The sequence below is a fragment of the Syngnathus acus genome, chromosome 10, assembly GCF_901709675.1.
Source record: "Syngnathus acus chromosome 10, fSynAcu1.2, whole genome shotgun sequence".
Taxonomy (NCBI): Eukaryota; Metazoa; Chordata; class Actinopteri; order Syngnathiformes; family Syngnathidae; genus Syngnathus; species Syngnathus acus.
This window is the reverse complement of record NC_051095.1, coordinates 6,372,295-6,390,856: the sequence shown is the minus strand read 5'-3', so window position 1 is coordinate 6,390,856 and position 18,562 is coordinate 6,372,295. Positions and strand designations below refer to the sequence as shown.

At 53.7% G+C, this 18,562-nt stretch overlaps 3 protein-coding genes across 6 annotated transcripts; all 3 read right to left on the bottom strand.

Moving 5' to 3' along the window:
- Positions 1–40: 40 nt before the first annotated feature.
- On the bottom strand, positions 41–4,520 carry htra3b (HtrA serine peptidase 3b). Of its 3 annotated transcripts, XM_037262698.1 has the most exons (11): positions 3,949–4,520; positions 2,408–2,525; positions 2,210–2,342; positions 2,052–2,141; positions 1,724–1,918; positions 1,620–1,652; positions 1,338–1,555; positions 1,159–1,257; positions 857–1,031; positions 611–670; positions 41–358 (listed from the first exon to the last, which is right to left on the bottom strand). In XM_037262698.1, exons 1-10 carry the CDS (start codon positions 4,358–4,360, stop codon positions 650–652), a joined length of 1,494 nt encoding a protein of 497 aa, XP_037118593.1. In that variant the 5' UTR covers positions 4,361–4,520; the 3' UTR covers positions 41–358; positions 611–649. The 3 variants fall into 3 exon arrangements, with proteins under 3 accessions (XP_037118593.1, XP_037118591.1, XP_037118592.1); XM_037262696.1 differs by lacking the exon at positions 611–670 and having other exon boundaries at positions 41–362; XM_037262697.1 differs by lacking the exon at positions 611–670 and having other exon boundaries at positions 3,949–4,518.
- Positions 4,521–5,510: 990 nt separating this feature from the next.
- Positions 5,511–9,463, bottom strand: muc3a (mucin 3A, cell surface associated). The gene is made up of 12 exons (XM_037262744.1): positions 9,145–9,463; positions 8,953–9,068; positions 8,575–8,639; positions 8,444–8,495; positions 8,300–8,355; positions 7,915–8,036; positions 7,378–7,437; positions 7,131–7,305; positions 6,888–7,049; positions 6,639–6,736; positions 5,883–6,064; positions 5,511–5,800 (listed from the first exon to the last, which is right to left on the bottom strand). Exons 3-12 carry the CDS (start codon positions 8,637–8,639, stop codon positions 5,753–5,755), a joined length of 1,020 nt encoding a protein of 339 aa, XP_037118639.1. The 5' UTR covers positions 8,953–9,068; positions 9,145–9,463; the 3' UTR covers positions 5,511–5,752.
- A 6,787-nt stretch (positions 9,464–16,250) lies between these two features.
- Positions 16,251–18,281, bottom strand: snapc2 (small nuclear RNA activating complex, polypeptide 2). Of its 2 annotated transcripts, XM_037262728.1 has the most exons (6): positions 17,953–18,280; positions 17,337–17,510; positions 17,144–17,270; positions 16,889–17,071; positions 16,665–16,753; positions 16,256–16,585 (listed from the first exon to the last, which is right to left on the bottom strand). In XM_037262728.1, exons 1-6 carry the CDS (start codon positions 18,166–18,168, stop codon positions 16,367–16,369), a joined length of 1,008 nt encoding a protein of 335 aa, XP_037118623.1. In that variant the 5' UTR covers positions 18,169–18,280; the 3' UTR covers positions 16,256–16,366. The 2 variants fall into 2 exon arrangements, with proteins under 2 accessions (XP_037118621.1, XP_037118623.1); XM_037262726.1 differs by having other exon boundaries at positions 16,251–16,753; positions 17,953–18,281.
- Positions 18,282–18,562: the final 281 nt, after the last annotated feature.

Sequence of the window (18,562 nt, the reverse complement as noted above, 5' to 3'; positions counted from 1 at the left end):
AGTTGCGTGAGGCGAGTCAAAGGAAAAAGGAGGAGGTAAGAACTGAGGACCCATGGATTTATTGACTCTTCAAAAAAAATAAAATAAAATCATGCTACACCGGCCCAACATCTACTAGAGCAGGATACTTTAAACGAGCAACGTGTATTTTATACATTTTACGGGGTGGGGCGTCCTTTTGTTAGCATGTCAACTTTCAAACATAATGATGGCCATCTGAAGGAGCTGCAAATATAAGCATAGCTTCTCTTGGCGTCTCTGTTACGTTTTTTGCAGCTGGTGCTGAAGAGTGGGCTGGTTTATCTCCTCAATGCTGTCCGGGCTAGTAAGAGGTTCCTTGATCGCCCCCAAGCTGCTCCTATCCATGAGGTCGATAAGAAAGCGACTTCAGTACAATGATGGCAGTTTTGTTTACAAAGCGTTTCTGTGGCGGTGAGTCAGCAACACCTCGTCTTTTTTTTTTTTCCGTACGCCGTAGCTAGGATTTTCTTCCGGGGGGGGCAACAAGAAGGCTAAGAAGCGGGCCCGCAAAACAAAAAATGCAAACCCAAATAATTCTAGACAAAAAGCAGTGGAAATGTAGACTAAAGTCAATTATCTGACTTGGTGCCTGGTGGCGGGGTTACAAGCTGATTTCCTCAAAGCGATGTTATCTATTCCTCTCAAAATTCTGGACGATGCCAGAGAGGGAACGGGCGCTCAGGAATGCTTTGTATAGTATCAGAAAGTCTCGGTGTGTTGGAAAGATGTCAGAGGGATTTTGGGTGGTTCTGGGATCTTTCCGCCACACAAACTGGGCTTACTCTATGACTTGTATATACGTATTATATGTATGACTACGTGTATCTTGTCTCACTGTGGTGTACTGCATGATGACGTCTGGTTCAATGTTGAAGAGCAGGTCGTCGTTGTCTCTCCTGACCTCCAGCAGGAGGGCCGTTTCCTCCCGTAGCGCCCTCTGCAGCTGAGCCGTGCTCACCACCGCCCGACCGTTCAGCTTAACAATGATGTCGCCATCTTTAATGCCGCTTCTGGAAGCACAAGGGTCACATTCTGTTTGTGAGGACAGCAAGCTCACACTGGAGAACGTCCAGGAATCGTAATCCTGTTCGGCTCATTCGGTCTATTTTCATGCCCGGCTTTTGTAAGGAGTCTTACTTCTGCGCCGGGGAGTGAGGAACCACCTCGTGGACGTAGATGCCGCCACCGGGGACGTCGGGGAATTCGGGTCTCTGCTGTCGTAATTCCTCAACGAGCCTGCGGGACAGAGTTGCCTTGAGGGGAACCGAACGATTCCCGAAGCCGGCAGTAAACGAGAGCCGAGCGGCAGCACTCACGCCGGCGTGATGGTGAGCATCCTGATGCCGATGAAGCGCTTCTTGACCGGCCTGACATCGGAAGGAGACGGACGGGGGGGCGGTGGCACGTTTAACATCTCACCTTTGCCGTGCTTGTCCAGGGAGTCGTTGAGAAAGCGAGTGATTCTGTCTGAGGGGATGGCGAAGGAGATTCCCGCAGCGACCTTCAGGGTGTTGATGCCGATCACCTCGCCGTCCTCAAATAAAAGACGCTAAGCTCGCTATGTCTTCGGAAAGCAAGGTGGCTCGAGAAAGTCTTACCAAATTCACCAGAGGCCCTCCGGAATTGCCAAACTGTGAAGGAGACAACAAAAAAGCCAAGTGAGGTTTTCCCTCGGCGCCGACGAACCCTGGCGGACTCTCACGTTGATGATAGCGTCCGTCTGGACGTAGTCCATGTCCGAGTCCCTGAGGCCCAGCTCTTTGCCGTCCCTCTGGGCGGTGCTGACGATGCCGGTGGTGACCGTGTTCTGCAGGGCGAAGGGGCTGCCAATGGCCACCACAAACTCTCCCGGCCTCAAGTCGGCGCTGTGACCCAGAAGCAGGACGGGGAGCTCGCTCTGGGATTGGAAACAGGAAACTCAAGACCGGCCCTTGGCATCCGAACCCCAAACGTGTCCACCTCATCTTGTGTAGCCAGCAAAACCTTGACCCAGTTTTCCTTAACTTTCAGAGAACTAAATTCCAACTGACCTTAGGGTTAATTTTGATGGTGGCAATGTCTGACTTCTTGTCGATGTCTCTGATACTTGCTTCATAAACGTCGCCATTCTGCATCTGGACCTTCAAGAAAAGACAAAGCTGTCAGTCGTTTGCTGATGTGTCTTTTTTTTTTTTTTTGGTCTGTGTACCTTCAGGTGCTGGCGAGCTGACACGGGCGAGTTGCTGGAGACCACGTGAGCGTTGGTGACGATCAGCCCGTGCTGGGAAATGACGAAACCCGAGCCGCTCGACAGGGGGATGTTGCGCCCGAAGAGGGGATGCCTTGGGTCAGAACATGCACACGTCAGCGTGCGCGCACACACATACACACACAGTAGAGCGTGTACCTGAGGAACAGTTCTATGTGAACCACTGCTGGGGCGATCTTCTCCACCACGTCGGCGATGAAGTTGAATTTATATCGAGGGCTGACAGCGCTTGATGTACCCACAGTAGCGAGAGTACCTGGATGGGTTAAAATGAGTTGCCTTCAATGCTGATGAATTCAAAACGCTTTTAACAGCTGCAGGGACAACATCATCCCCACTTGGCCTCATTTCACTCATTGGAAAGCGCACACACACATACACACTCACATACACACACGCACACAGATAGCAACTAAGGAAACAGGAAATCCTTCCAGCCCAAAATTGTGGCCGACTGGCCTTATGTTTGTCTTTAATCACTGACTCTCTATTTTGTCTGGCGTGTACTCACACACGGACGCCCGCACACACACACACACACACACAGTTTCGCTGGTGCGTTACATATGTAAAGGGCGTGGTGAACTAAAAATATAGGTCTCATTCTTGCTAAATCTTGCCGGTGTAGATTTTCAGGGATGGGAAGAAAATTAGAATGAGCAACGTTCACATCCACAATTTTTAAAGTCTGTGTAAAGTCAAAACTGTAACTTGTAAATTTGACGCACCGCAGCGAAGAGAGAGTGTTGTAAAAAAATATATTTCCAAATGTAATTGCTTGAAGAAAGAAAAGAAAAGCCAAAATGCCACTCAAACGTTGTGGCCATGTCCGCAGACTGAAACAACGCCCGGCAAAAAAGAAAAAAGAAAAATGGATGCTACATCATCCAGCATCTTTCTTTTGCTTCCATATATTGAATTGTTTGAAACGTGGAAGTACATTCAAGGGGCTTGCCACCAACTTGTTCCCAATTGGGAACTTAAGTAAACTAAAGTTAAAGCTAAAAGTAAATTAATCTTATGTAGCGTAGGATAGCATGTCGCTAAAGTGATCTGAGGTACATGGCCATGTTGAGACTGAAGTTGGAAGCGAGCCCGGCATGATGTCAGCCTAGTTTGCTGTCTTTTTGGGGAAGGTTCCTCAGTTCTCCCTGCAGGTTTCTTTGCTTTCTTGCTACTTTGAATGAGTCAGTGAGCAGGAGAATGGCTGGCGCGTCATTGTGGAATGTGCCAAAACAAATGTGTGAGGCAGCTGTTGCAGCACTCCTCAAAAACACCGCCACTCTCAAATAGCAGCCATTTTCAATCGCTACAATATGCCAGGGATGTGAAAGCGACAGGGAGGACACCTGGTAACACCTGGAAGATTTTAGTCATAGTGCATCTACCGGAGAGGACTGAAGTGTGGTTCAAGTGAGAAGAAAAAGCCCTTCAGTCAAGTCCTGCCACATGGCAGACGGTCCAGTTAACCTTTGTGTGACCTCATAGAAAAGTGCTCAACTGAACAGGCCAAGTTGAGATGATTAGGTCATGATTTGTAAGATTCAAGTAGGATTTCTTTCTCTTCCACTAATGTGTCTTGTGCTATTTGTGCTATTTTTGGGTAGTGGTGCACCGTGAGATCTTCTGCCTGCCAGCAATCGATGTTGACGTGTTGTGTGTTTTGCCGCTTGTCCTACCTGCGTTGTGACAGGCTCCAGGTGGGGCCTGGCTGATGGGCTGAAGCCCCCACTGCCGCGCCCTCCTGCCGGCAGCCCTCAGCTGGCACGCGTTGGCGTACGTCTTCCCGTCGCTGCCGCACACTTCCCGGCTCAGCTTGCAGCGGCACAAAGCCCGTGACGGCAGCCGCAGCCCGGCGTCCGGGCGTCGGCACTCCAGGCCGTCCCCGCAGGCCGGGGCGTCCTGGCCGCCGCACGGTTCGCCCTCGCCGGCAGCGCACACCAAGCAGCAGTTGCAGCGGTCCGGCACGTAGCCGTCCGGGCAGCTGGGGCTGGGGCAGGCGCTCACGTCGCACCTTGACGGACACTCCGCGCCTCGGGATGCTTTTGGTCCGAGCAGCGCCAATGCCCACACCAAAAGCAACATCTGCATTTTGGCTCAACTTAAAGATGTGCAAAGTGAGTTCCTGGTGCTTGTGGTGGCCGTGTCCTTCCTCGTGCCAAATGCATCCTCTAGCTGCCTCCGGATTTGTCGAGGAATCGCCTTTGTCCCGTCTCTCTTTGCAGCGGGAAACTGCCATCCCGCAGTTCGGGAGGAGGAGGAGGAGGAGGAGGCGGCCCTGGAGGAGGAGCGACCAGACCGAGGTTCTGTTTTCATGTCTCCGCTTTCACATCTGTGCTGTGTGCGGTTGACTTTGGACACACAAAAAAAAGCAGGCCGAACGACTGCAGTCAGCACGCGCCGCCGACTTTGGATTTTGATCTTTGAAATGCTCCTCGTGGAAGACTTTTTGAAGAACTTGAGCCACAGCCTGCATTTGTTTGTCTCTGGTGGTTTGGAAAGTAAACTGCCAAATGCCTTCCCTTTAACCTCGCTGGATAATGCGAGAGGTTGGATTGGGAATAAAGTAGGAAAGACACAATATTGATATCGATCTGCTATCAGCCAAAATAATTGCCATATTATCAGAAGGTGCTATTAGGTTTAGTTTCAATAATAGAATCGAGATGTATATGCATCTTTTGTCATGATAATGGTGAGCTATCAAATCTCCTTTCTGAGCCATCACCTTATCATGTCGGAGGCGTTTCTTCAGAGTTAAGGTTCACCCAAGTTGGGGAAGGTTGTTTTCTCATCACCAGATCTAGCGTAGCTCAAATATGACGAGTAATATTATTGGATGATGCTTTTCTTTGCCCGGATGTGGGTCAACCTCACCCCCTTGATTAAAAGCGCTCATGTCCTTGCACGGAGCCAACCATGGAAATGAGCTCATGTGTACATTCGTGCGCTATTGCAAACATTTTTGTAGTAATATCTTTGGCTGGGGGAAAAGTTTAACGGCACTGAAAATGACTTCACTCTGCACAAGTGTTGTTTGTGCTGTTATAAAAAAAAATATAGAGTTCCAGAATGTGAGCTGTGTTTGGTATAGCATGTGCCAGCACATGGTTTCAATTCATTTGACGGATGACTCATCAAGTCAGTCGACTTGCCGTTTGCTAGACGCCAACAACAATATTGTCACCATCGTGTGAGGATGGACGGTCCAATTGGTGCGTGGGCCTATTGTGGAGACTCATTCATAATTGCAATCGTGTTTAATGCAGCAAAGAATGCCAAACATTGATTGGTGCATACGAACGGTTGGTTAATTTAAACAAAATAACACGCGATGTGTAAATACAATAGAATTTAAAGACAATCAATTTCTCATGACATTATAAGAAAAGCGATCCAATAAATTAACTGCCGAAGATGAAAAGCCTTGTTGCTCCCGATGGCTCGTTAAGGTGCTTGTTATTGACAGGACGCCGGTGGCGGTCATACGTCCCAGGACGACCTGATCTGCGGCCTGTGGATCCTCATCTGCTAGACGAGCGCAGAACACAGCAACGTCTCACAAGCAGTCACGGACATGCAGACAAACGGACGGGAAATTCCTCTGACTGACCACCTGATCGGAGGGGGGAAATCCGTTGTGCTGAATCGAGGCGTCATACCCGCGGGCCGCTCCGTCCAGCCTGTACATGCTCACGGCCGGGCTGGACCGGCCCGACTGTCTGTAGTCGGTGTGCTGGCGAGTATGCGGCGACCGCAGTGGTGCGTCGTAGCGGAACGACGGGTTCAGGTGTCCTGAAAAAATGCAAGCTCATGTTATTTTTATTTCGCTTACAGTCCAGAACCGCAACGTGCCAACTGGAAGACACGCAGCATCAGGAAGAGCAGTGGTCCCCAACCACCGGGCCGCGGACCGGTCCGTGTGTCACTTGGTACCGGGCCGCCAAGCCGCACAGAAAGAAAAAAAAAAGTTTTTTTTAATCGACGATCAATTAATTCAGGTCAAGACGCTCGTCCCGGTCACGTGACATGTTAATGATACGTAACCGGTCCGTGGCGCTAAAAAGTTTCCCCAACTGATTAAGAGGACATGGCAGCGAAGGTCGCCAACTAATTGTTCCTCCCGCCATAGAGGGAATGCAGTGAGTATTGCTGTGCACTGTTTATATAAGTTGGCGCTCCACATGTAAAAAGTTAGTCGAAAATTCGTTGGAGGTTCACAATTAGCTTCACATTTACGTGTTGTCATTTTCCGTCTTTTGTGTTTTGTTGCGTATGTTAAGTGTTACGTTATATGTTAGCATTAAGCTAGGAGGAGTCACTGAGATGAAATGCTATGCTAAGGTTAAAATGGAAATGACTTTCTTACCGGCATCTAACGTGCCTGTCGAACGTTTATCAGATCGGGACCACTCAAATTCGTCGTTCAGCCATTTGTTCACCAGCTTCTTTTTCACGTCTTTTTTCCTAGAAGGTGGTAATTAACACAATTTTTCGTCAATTTGAAGCCCAAAATAACGTGCAGAAACTAGAGTGCAATTTGTGAATAAATTGTGTGAAAGTTGCTGATGATTTCACACGCAAATATTACCAGTGCAGTAGTTTTGGCCCACCTTACCTCATTTGCTCTTTTCTGTTGATGATCACGTATGCGATCAAGCCTGACACGGTGGCCACGAGGCAAGCCAGAGTGACCACCAAACCGGCGTAGAAGGCCACTCGTTTGATAGGCAGCCCACAGTCAGAGCCTAAGTACCACGTGGCGTCCAAAGCCTTACATCTGAAAACATGCAACTGAGATTATAGTAACAGTATTATGCGAGCGTCGACAATGAAAATGAAAGGCTCCAACAGGACTGACTCGCAAACGGCGCCGACATCCTTTAAAACCCTGCACGCGCCACCGTTGTAACAGGTGAGCTTGTCGAGGTCATAGTTGGCGTGGCATCGAGTGACGCACACCAGGGAATTGTTGTGGTTCACCGCCCTGTAGTGCCGGGCCAGGTCCGGATCCTTCACGTATGACATACAAAAGGCTACAGGGAGATGACGAGGGAAGAGTCGATCATTGCATCACACTCGCTCGCCATTGACTGAAATATACTTACTTTTCGGATCCACTTGAGTCCCAACCACAGTCGGTTGCGTTGTCACATTGAAGGGACAATCTGAAAATGGAAGTGTTTATATGACTCAGTGTGTCATTTGTCCAAGATTTGTCCGCTTCATTCCTCCAGTATAAATTCACAACAGAACTTATGTGAAGACACGTTCGCGTTCGAGAGACCAGAACCATCTTCAGAATCATTTGAATAGCGAGTGCAGGACGAATAAGAGATCATAGTTCTTGTCGGTAAACTGCAAACGTTAGCAAGTGACCCAACTGGTTGATTTGTTTCACTTTGTACCCAAAAGGCCTTTACGAGTGAAAGTCTAAAATCGTTTCGGAGTTCCTCTACCGATATCTGTGGTGGGGTGTGTCGCCTAGGACTTGGTTCCCTGAAGTTTGTTGTAGTTGCTAGGTGTGGTGAAGAAGCTTTGTGAGTTAAAGGGGCAATCATCTTCAACAACCAGCACAAGTCCCAGGGGTCTCCAATTCAAATAGTCAACTCTGACTGTACCTCGTACACAGTGTTGCAGCCCACCTGTTGTGCACGTAACAAGATTTGCCAAAGTCCCATTGACAGCATTCACTTGCGTCTCATATTGGCTCTCAAAGTCGCCGTTGTTTGGAATAATCAAAACCACATCGTGGCTGACGTTGATGCTGAAACGCAACGCAGGGCAGAAAACATTTCAACACGATTGGACGATAGTCTTGAATTTGAGGAAGGCTTTCTTTACCGACAATGCGGAATGAAAAATGCATGACATCGAGTGGGAAGAAATTGTGTTACTAACGACTTTTTGTACAGTCATGTTTAGCGTTGGTAGCGTTGTTGTTGGAGTCCGTATGACCATACAGGAAGTGGAAAATGGCAACTAAGTTGTTTTTGTTGTGTGTGACGTGTTTTTCCGTTGTCCAATTACCCTTGTGGTCTTTGTGTGACTCTGCCGGCGGTCATGGCATCAACAGCTGGTCTGCGCTGCAATAAAGATAATAAGATGGAGTATTGTTCTTATCTACAAAGGTCAATGTGATATCCAAAGTGTAAGTCGATTGATTGGCTTTACCTGGTCCACTCCAGAGGACGAACGTCTCACCAAACCTGGCAAAGCCGCCGGGCTGAGAAAAACAAATCACAAAAATGTAGACATTGGCCTGACCACAGGACAAGAATACAATTTGCGTGGACCACAATTACCTCACTTTGGTTACCACTACTCTCTCAAAGTTTGGTAGATTAGAGCTTCTGTAAAGTTCTTCCATCTGAAAGAGTAAAAATGGAGTAACAGTCATCACAAATGATTAAACTATTGAAACAAAATTGTATCTTTAGAGTTCACTGGCTGAGGCGCTGACTGCTGCAGCTTCACTTTCTTCAGTTAAGTTTTGAAACTTTTTGCATCTTTGCTCTTGGCTCAAATGTTTTCTCAACATGATCTCAGACAAGCAAATCAACTCGACTTTCAGCAAAACTCAGTCGTTGTGGAACATTACAAACTGAACGGGTAGTCAAATTGTGACTACAAAGCACATCTCATCATCATGTCAAGCAAAAAAAACAAACAAACATGTTCACCTTATCCTCAAAGTCTTTAACAAAGTCTAAGAACTCCGTCGAGCTCAAGTTGTCGTAATTGGGATTATATTCCTGGTCGATTACCACTTGAATTTTCACCAACTGCTCAATGTTCTCTACGGTACACAAAACGCAATTAGGGCAAACCATAGTAGCAGACGGCAAGCATGTTGTTGACGGGTTAGCACATACCTAACTCCACACTTTCCTCCACGAACTGGCAAAGCTTTCCATTGAACACACTGGTACAAAGGCATTTGCTTCCATCAAATGTTCCTCCGTTTTGGCATTGAAGGACCTCTGATGTTGTTGGAGTCAATGTTGTGGGATCTGATGAAGGCTCAAAAGGTGTTGGTGATGGTGATCCTGGACTGGTTGCTGAAGGGTCTGGTGTTGCCGCACTGGCTGGGCCAGTGGTCTGGACCTGCTCGGTTGTGGCCGGACTGGCTGGGCCCGTGGTCTGGACCTGCTCGGTTGTGGCCGGACTGGCTGGGCCCGTGGTCTGGACCTGCTCGGTTGTCGCCGGACTGGCTGGGCCCGTGGTCTGGACCTGCTCGGTAGTGGCCGGACTGGCTGGGCCCGTGGTCTGGACCTGCTCGGTTGTGGCCGGACTGGCTGGGCCCGTGGTCTGGACCTGCTCGGTAGTGGCCGGACTGGCTGGGCCCGTGGTCTGGACCTGCTCGGTTGTGGCCGGACTGGCTGGGCCCGTGGTCTGGACCTGCTCGGTTGTCGCCGGACTGGCTGGGCCCGTGGTCTGGACCTGCTCGGTAGTGGCCGGACTGGCTGGGCCCGTGGTCTGGACCTGCTCGGTTGTGGCCGGACTGGCTGGGCCCGTGGTCTGGACCTGCTCGGTAGTGGCCGGACTGGCTGGGCCCGTGGTCTGGACCTGCTCGGTTGTGGCCGGACTGGCTGGGCCCGTGGTCTGGACCTGCTCGGTTGTGGCCGGACTGGCTGGGCCCGTGGTCTGGACCTGCTCGGTTGTGGCCGGACTGGCTGGGCCCGTGGTCTGGACCTGCTCGGTAGTGGCCGGACTGGCTGGGCCCGTGGTCTGGACCTGCTCGGTAGTGGCCGGACTGGCTGGGCCCGTGGTCTGGACCTGCTCGGTAGTGGCCGGACTGGCTGGGCCCGTGGTCTGGACCTGCTCGGTAGTGGCCGGACTGGCTGGGCCCGTGGTCTGGACCTGCTCGGTAGTGGCCGGACTGGCTGGGCCCGTGGTCTGGACCTGCTCGGTAGTGGCCGGACTGGCTGGGCCCGTGGTCTGGACCTGCTCGGTAGTGGCCGGACTGGCTGGGCCCGTGGTCTGGACCTGCTCGGTAGTGGCCGGACTGGCTGGGCCCGTGGTCTGGACCTGCTCGGTAGTGGCCGGACTGGCTGGGCCCGTGGTCTGGACCTGCTCGGTAGTGGCCGGACTGGCTGGGCCCGTGGTCTGGACCTGCTCGGTTGTGGCCGGACTGGCTGGGCCCGTGGTCTGGACCTGCTCGGTTGTGGCCGGACTGGCTGGGCCCGTGGTCTGGACCTGCTCGGTAGTGGCCGGACTGGCTGGGCCCGTGGTCTGGACCTGCTCGGTAGTGGCCGGACTGGCTGGGCCCGTGGTCTGGACCTGCTCGGTTGTGGCCGGACTGGCTGGGCCCGTGGTCTGGACCTGCTCGGTAGTGGCCGGACTGGCTGGGCCCGTGGTCTGGACCTGCTCGGTAGTGGCCGGACTGGCTGGGCCCGTGGTCTGGACCTGCTCGGTAGTGGCCGGACTGGCTGGGCCCGTGGTCTGGACCTGCTCGGTAGTGGCCGGACTGGCTGGGCCCGTGGTCTGGACCTGCTCGGTAGTGGCCGGACTGGCTGGGCCCGTGGTCTGGACCTGCTCGGTAGTGGCCGGACTGGCTGGGCCCGTGGTCTGGACCTGCTCGGTAGTGGCCGGACTGGCTGGGCCCGTGGTCTGGACCTGCTCGGTTGTGGCCGGACTGGCTGGGCCCGTGGTCTGGACCTGCTCGGTTGTGGCCGGACTGGCTGGGCCCGTGGTCTGGACCTGCTCGGTAGTGGCCGGACTGGCTGGGCCCGTGGTCTGGACCTGCTCGGTAGTGGCCGGACTGGCTGGGCCCGTGGTCTGGACCTGCTCGGTAGTGGCCGGACTGGCTGGGCCCGTGGTCTGGACCTGCTCGGTTGTGGCCGGACTGGCTGGGCCCGTGGTCTGGACCTGCTCGGTTGTGGCCGGACTGGCTGGGCCCGTGGTCTGGACCTGCTCGGTTGTGGCCGGACTGGCTGGGCCCGTGGTCTGGACCTGCTCGGTTGTGGCCGGACTGGCTGGGCCCGTGGTCTGGACCTGCTCGGTTGTGGCCGGACTGGCTGGGCCCGTGGTCTGGACCTGCTCGGTTGTGGCCGGACTGGCTGGGCCCGTGGTCTGGACCTGCTCGGTAGTGGCCGGACTGGCTGGGCCCGTGGTCTGGACCTGCTCGGTAGTGGCCGGACTGGCTGGGCCCGTGGTCTGGACCTGCTCGGTAGTGGCCGGACTGGCTGGGCCCGTGGTCTGGACCTGCTCGGTTGTGGCCGGACTGGCTGGGCCCGTGGTCTGGACCTGCTCGGTTGTGGCCGGACTGGCTGGCCCCGTGGTCTGGACCTGCTCGGTTGTGGCCGGACTGGCTGGGCCCGTGGTCTGGACCTGCTCGGTAGTGGCCGGACTGGCTGGCCCCGTGGTCTGGACCTGCTCGGTAGTGGCCGGACTGGCTGGCCCCGTGGTCTGGACCTGCTCGGTTGTGGCCGGACTGGCTGGGCCCGTGGTCTGGACCTGCTCGGTAGTGGCCGGACTGGCTGGGCCCGTGGTCTGGACCTGCTCGGTTGTGGCCGGACTGGCTGGGCCCGTGGTCTGGACCTGCTCGGTAGTGGCCGGACTGGCTGGGCCCGTGGTCTGGACCTGCTCGGTAGTGGCCGGACTGGCTGGGCCCGTGGTCTGGACCTGCTCGGTAGTGGCCGGACTGGCTGGGCCCGTGGTCTGGACCTGCTCGGTAGTGGCCGGACTGGCTGGGCCCGTGGTCTGGATCTGCTCGGTAGTGGCCGGACTGGCTGGGCCCGTGGTCTGGACCTGCTCGGTAGTGGCCGGACTGGCTGGGCCCGTGGTGTGGACCTGCTCGGTAGTGGCCGGACTGGCTGGGCCCGTGGTCTGGACCTGCTCGGTAGTGGCCGGACTGGCTGGCCCCGTGGTCTGGACCTGCTCGGTTGTGGCCGGACTGGCTGGGCCCGTGGTCTGGACCTGCTCGGTTGTGGCCGGACTGGCTGGGCCCGTGGTCTGGACCTGCTCGGTTGTGGCCGGACTGGCTGGGCCCGTGGTCTGGACCTGCTCGGTTGTGGCCGGACTGGCTGGGCCCGTGGTCTGGACCTGCTCGGTAGTGGCCGGACTGGCTGGGCCCGTGGTCTGGACCTGCTCGGTAGTGGCCGGACTGGCTGGGCCCGTGGTCTGGACCTGCTCGGTTGTGGCCGGACTGGCTGGGCCCGTGGTCTGGACCTGCTCGGTTGTGGCCGGACTGGCTGGGCCCGTGGTCTGGACCTGCTCGGTAGTGGCCGGACTGGCTGGGCCCGTGGTCTGGACCTGCTCGGTAGTGGCCGGACTGGCTGGGCCCGTGGTCTGGACCTGCTCGGTAGTGGCCGGACTGGCTGGGCCCGTGGTCTGGACCTGCTCGGTTGTGGCCGGACTGGCTGGGCTCGTGGTCTGGACCTGCTCGGTTGTGGCCGGACTGGCTGGGCCCGTGGTCTGGACCTGCTCGGTTGTGGCCGGACTGGCTGGGCCCGTGGTCTGGACCTGCTCGGTTGTGGCCGGACTGGCTGGGCCCGTGGTCTGGACCTGCTCGGTAGTGGCCGGACTGGCTGGGCCCGTGGTCTGGACCTGCTCGGTAGTGGCCGGACTGGCTGGGCCCGTGGTCTGGACCTGCTCGGTAGTGGCCGGACTGGCTGCGCCCGTGGTCTGGACCTGCTCGGTAGTGGCCGGACTGGCTGCGCCCGTGGTCTGGACCTGCTCGGTAGTGGCCGGACTGGCTGCGCCCGTGGTCTGGACCTGCTCGGTAGTGGCCGGACTGGCTGGGCCCGTGGTCTGGACCTGCTCGGTAGTGGCCGGACTGGCTGGCCCCGTGGTCTGGACCTGCTCGGTAGTGGCCGGACTGGCTGGCCCCGTGGTCTGGACCTGCTCGGTAGTGGCCGGACTGGCTGGGCCCGTGGTCTGGACCTGCTCGGTTGTGGCCGGACTGGCTGGGCCCGTGGTCTGGACCTGCTCGGTTGTGGCCGGACTGGCTGGGCCCGTGGTCTGGACCTGCTCGGTAGTGGCCGGACTGGCTGGGCCCGTGGTCTGGACCTGCTCGGTAGTGGCCGGACTGGCTGCGCCCGTGGTCTGGACCTGCTCGGTAGTGGCCGGACTGGCTGCGCCCGTGGTCTGGACCTGCTCGGTAGTGGCCGGACTGGCTGGGCCCGTGGTCTGGACCTGCTCGGTTGTGGCCGGACTGGCTGGGCCCGTGGTCTGGACCTGCTCGGTTGTGGCCGGACTGGCTGGGCCCGTGGTCTGGACCTGCTCGGTTGTGGCCGGACTGGCTGGGCCCGTGGTCTGGACCTGCTCGGTAGTGGCCGGACTGGCTGGCCCCGTGGTCTGGACCTGCTCGGTAGTGGCCGGACTGGCTGGGCCCGTGGTCTGGACCTGCTCGGTAGTGGCCGGACTGGCTGGGCCCGTGGTCTGGACCTGCTCGGTAGTGGCCGGACTGGCTGGGCCCGTGGTCTGGACCTGCTCGGTTGTGGCCGGACTGGCTGGGCCCGTGGTCTGGACCTGCTCGGTAGTGGCCGGACTGGCTGGGCCCGTGGTCTGGACCTGCTCGGTAGTGGCCGGACTGGCTGGGCCCGTGGTCTGGACCTGCTCGGTAGTGGCCGGGCTGGCTGGGCCCGTGGTCTGGACCTGCTCGGTAGTGGCCGGACTGGCTGGGCCCGTGGTCTGGACCTGCTCGGTAGTGGCCGGACTGGCTGGGCCCGTGGTCTGGACCTGCTCGGTAGTGGCCGGACTGGCTGGGCCCGTGGTCTGGACCTGCTCGGTAGTGGCCGGACTGGCTGGGCCCGTGGTCTGGACCTGCTCGGTAGTGGCCGGACTGGCTGGGCCCGTGGTCTGGACCTGCTCGGTAGTGGCCGGACTGGCTGGCCCCGTGGTCTGGACCTGCTCGGTAGTGGCCGGACTGGCTGGCCCCGTGGTCTGGACCTGCTCGGTAGTGGCCGGACTGGCTGGGCCCGTGGTCTGGACCTGCTCGGTTGTGGCCGGACTGGCTGGGCCCGTGGTCTGGACCTGCTCGGTAGTGGCCGGACTGGCTGGGCCCGTGGTCTGGACCTGCTCGGTTGTGGCCGGACTGGCTGGGCCCGTGGTCTGGACCTGCTCGGTTGTGGCCGGATCGCTTGTCTCTGGTGTCACTGTACTGTCTGAAATGTTAGATTCTAGGACATTGAAGGGGTCTGTAGGATGAGGAAATGGAAGTCAACATATTATTTAGGAAGTGAGCATTAGTATTAATTGAGTTTTGTATTCATGAATCAAAGCATTGATACATTTGCCACACAACAGAGGCTTCCTGTTTCTTCCAGTATCTTCGTATTACAGTATACCAGGAAATGCAGCAGTGTTACTTAATGGGGGAAGCTTTACAAATGTGAGCTACTTAGTATGAGGCTTTATTGGCAATGAGCAAGAATCTCCTTTCTAAATCTTGAAACATACACAAGAGCAGTACATAATTTTTCAAAAGACAATCTTAGTGTGTTTTTGTCCATTTTTAACTGATGTATGTAGACCAGGGGTGTCAAACTCTTGTTTGTCGCGGGCCGCATCGTCATCACAGTTTCCCTCTGAGGGCCGTTATGATTGTCAACGTCTTCTATATACGGTGTAGGCTACAAAACAAATTGATCAATAACAAGCTTTGAAATCAGAGACTCGTAAAAACTGTTCAAATATTTTAAAAAGACAAATGGTAATAATGGCTATTTTTTTTTAAAGTGAAGACAATTGGTCATTTTAGTAATGATGCAAAGTCTATGCAAATATCTGTCTTTGCGGGCCACATAACATATGGCGGGCTGTATCTAGACCCCGGGCCTTGAGTTTGACACCTTTGATGTAGACAATTTCTGTTGTTGGATTTGTATTGAATGTCATAGCGTTCAAGAGGATTGGGTATAACTGTGCAGAATATTGGTTTGAACGCTCATATTAATATATATAATTGTTGCTAATCGTATACCGCCCCCAAACAAAAAGAGCTGTTTCAAGTCCTCTTTACTGTTATTATGAAAATGCACAGGACGAGATGTAATACAGCCCTAAACAGCCTTTTACTCGATCACGTTGGACGGCCAACTAGAAATGAACAGAGAACAAGTATGACCTCAAGCTTACCATTGGCAGAAGACAGGCCGACAAGTAGCGCAGCTACAATCACGATAGAGAGCGACGCCATGAGCGTTACTTCACATCACGGTCGACGCTGATGAATGGCACAAAATGTGAGCTGCGTGGACTTTCGCAAGATGTCTCACAACCCTTGCTTTTTCCTCCACCCACACTCAAAGTGTGGAAAAAGCTCTGTCACCGATAAGAAGATAAAGCCAAACAAATGTGCCGTATCGCCACGCCGTTGAACTCTGCCCTCTTACACCTGGACACTCTGGCGGCATTTTATGACAAGTGATAAAAACCAAACAAAAGCAAGCCTTTGCTTTCCGATGCGTCATTGGCAACGTTATGCCTCCTGTAATGTTCTGATCGGATTTCTCAAGCGGAACATGTTGGTTGAGGCCCTGTCCAATAAGGAAGTCAGATCGGTTCCAGTCATATTGGACTTTTTGTTGTTAAATGAGTGAGTTTTGTTTAGGAGCTTAAGATCAGGGGATGCCTTGAGATTAATTGTTAATTTTTGTCTATGTGAAGCCCTTTGAGACTACTTGTGATTCAGGGCTATACAAATAAATTTGACTTGACTGCCAGTTTACACAATCATGCTTAGGCGCTGGCCAAAAGTCATAAAGCAGTAAAAATGTTCCACGCCTTATTTTGAGTCAGCTGCAGGGTCTTTCACCACGCCTTGTTCAAATTTTGCTGTATTTATATAATCAAAAACAGGTTCCCCAGCATATTAGCAGCTCAGTTTGACCATCAGCAGTATTTGTTGTGGGGAAGATTAAAAAAGACACGGCGTATCATCGTACGGATTACGATAATGATCCTGCTTTGACATTCATTCAATGCATTGGCAAGGATCACTAAAACTGTTTGTCCATTCACCAGACGTGCAGCATCGGGAAAGATTGGCCCTTTGAGTAAGTGGTTTTATTAGAGCCAAGAATCAACACTAATACAAGTGTGAATTTACACCCAATGGAAATGTCGTGTGCCTAAAAGCAATATGAAGTCCTATCTTCTCTTCAGCAGTTCCATTGGAATCATGAATGGGTTGAGAGGGGGACAGAGTCCCGTCCACTTTGGTTCGCCACTCCACAATGTTTCCCCTTCGGCGGCGTTTGTGACGTTTTGTTGAGGCTCTGGATCGCTTCCTCGCCGCTGCTTCTGAAGCTCCGTCAGAACTTGTCGCGCCTTCTCGGAGTGCTTTGCTTCGGACAAGTTCTGGTGGGCCTGCGGAACGGAGAGCAGGGCTGCAATTAGTCAGTGGTCTGTCTCCTCGGTGCTGGTCTTCTTGTAGGAGTGACTCCACCTGGATGAGATGTCTGTGCAAACTTTGGCAGGGGAGGAGACTCAATTCTTCTGGGAGAGACATCACCAAGTCCAAGACCACGGCGCTCTCTAAAGAACATGACGAGCGTAAATAGACTGGTAAAAGTACAAGTACAGAGCCAACTTGTTTACTAAAATAAAAAAATTAAAAAGTTTTTTTTTTTAAAAAAAGGACCAATTGAAATGGACTCGCCCCGCACTCACCCATGGCCGTGAGCTCACACTCGTCCTCTGACTTGTGAAGGCCACTCAGGTAATTGTAAATCCTCTCAAAGTCCACCGCGAAGTCCTCAGAGGTGGTTGGACTCGAAAGACTCGGCTGCTCAACTGGGACTGCAGGGGAGGCCGTCGGACCCGCACTGGCAGCAGCTGGACTTTTTACCAGCACTTGGACAAAGGTAAAGAGCCAAATGTGTTGAGACATTTGCTCCCAATCGCTGTCTGCATCCCGGTCCATACCTTCGGCCGGCGTGGGTCCGACAGCGGCACTCAGACAGACGGTTCTGTCGTTGCTCATCGCTGCATCAAGCTGCGGCAGTTGGCTGTTCCTGAGAGTGTGAGGCTCCGTGGATGCCACGGTCCACATCTTCTGGCAAGAAAACTTTGGTGAGCAACACGGACACACATTTGAGCATCATTTGGCCCACGGCACCTGAGCGAAAGCCTTGCAAAGTGGTCCGTTGAAGCTCCCAGACACGGCCTGGGCCAGACGAGTCCACATCTGGATGGGCACCATTGCCTTCTTCTCTGCCAGCGTTCTGGTCTTCAGCTGCAGGATGGCGCCAGAGATCACCTTGTTCTGGAGGCGTTCCACCACAGACCGGATCTAAGAAGACCAAACCAGTGTTGGGACACTTGTAAAGAACGACTGACTTGGCCATATAGTGCCCCACAACACACAGGCGTGAACAACTGTCACTGGAAATTTAGCTGATGATACATTGCACCCACAGAATGTTTTTATTATTATTATTATTCCGTTCCAAGGGTTTGATTTTTGTCACGAGACATATTCATGGGTTGTGGCGTCAAAGATTAAACTGTAGTAGTGCAAGGTTCGTATTTCCAAAAATTTCCCACCCGCGAGGTTGTAACTGTGCGACAATAATGACGTCATGACATGAATCCCTTCATGGTGATTAGGGAACGTGTGAATAAATTGGCAAAAGAACCCACGAATAAATTCATATGTGCAGGTGACACGACCGCCCCGACGCCATGTTCTGCTGTGTCAGAACAACTGTTCGGAAGACTGAACAGTAACGAACCTCGCAATCGGAGCGAGAAGGGACATCCTTCTTGAGCAGACTATAGTCGATGTTCTCCAGCGTGCCTCCGTCGCGGGAGGAGCTCTGCCTCGTCAGGGCGTCCAGCAGCCTTCGCTGCTCCTTTCTGGACCACGCGCAGGCTCGCTTGGTTCGGCAAGGCTTGGGGTCCGGGTTCAGGTTGCGAACCGGTTTGCGCGTGCGAGGCGGCGGTTTCATGTCGATTCGACTGCGTTCAAGGCTGCAAATCAATCTGACTCGTTTAAAACTAAAAAGCAAAACACAAGTCAGACTGACTTCCTGTATTGCTCGTGACGTCACGCATATTTCCGGTGAAAGCGTCCCAACCATAGCGTCACTTGTAATTGCGAACATATTCCAGTATTTTACTTTTTACATGGCTTTTAATTGCCTACAGTTGAGCAGTGTCCGCCTAAATAAGAAGACCGAAAAGTTTTTCGAGTTAGACGACTGTTGAAGGTAATGTCGCTTGCCAACTAGCGCTTTCTTCAGCAAATCTTATAAATATAATTTATGTTCGTGCAATTCATTCACCTCGCTAGAGTCTTGATTAGGGAGTCTTTATTATAAATATAAAAAAATATTCCTCATT

What these genes read in the sequence shown, in the direction of transcription:
- htra3b (XM_037262696.1), bottom strand. Translation starts at nt 4,360, where the DNA reads ATGCAGATGTTGCTTTTGGTGTGGGCATTGGCGCTGCTCGGACCAAAA. An exon ending in TGGAGCCTGTCACAACGCAG is followed by an intron (nt 2,526 to 3,948) that starts GTAGGACAAGCG and finishes TAACCCATCCAG; the next exon opens with GTACTCTCGCTACTGTGGGT. An exon ending in ATGCTCACCATCACGCCGGC is followed by an intron (nt 1,258 to 1,337) that starts GTGAGTGCTGCC and finishes TCTGTCCCGCAG; the next exon opens with GCTCGTTGAGGAATTACGAC.
- snapc2 (XM_037262726.1), bottom strand. Translation starts at nt 18,168, where the DNA reads ATGAAACCGCCGCCTCGCACGCGCAAACCGGTTCGCAACCTGAACCCG. An exon ending in TTTGCAAGGCTTTCGCTCAG is followed by an intron (nt 17,271 to 17,336) that starts GTGCCGTGGGCC and finishes TCTTGCCAGAAG; the next exon opens with ATGTGGACCGTGGCATCCAC. An exon ending in CGGACCCACGCCGGCCGAAG is followed by an intron (nt 17,072 to 17,143) that starts GTATGGACCGGG and finishes CCTTTGTCCAAG; the next exon opens with TGCTGGTAAAAAGTCCAGCT.
- muc3a (XM_037262744.1), bottom strand. Translation starts at nt 8,639, where the DNA reads ATGGAAGAACTTTACAGAAGCTCTAATCTACCAAACTTTGAGAGAGTA. An exon ending in GACTCAAGTGGATCCGAAAA is followed by an intron (nt 7,306 to 7,377) that starts GTAAGTATATTT and finishes ATCTCCCTGTAG; the next exon opens with CCTTTTGTATGTCATACGTG. An exon ending in AACAGAAAAGAGCAAATGAG is followed by an intron (nt 6,737 to 6,887) that starts GTAAGGTGGGCC and finishes ACCACCTTCTAG; the next exon opens with GAAAAAAGACGTGAAAAAGA.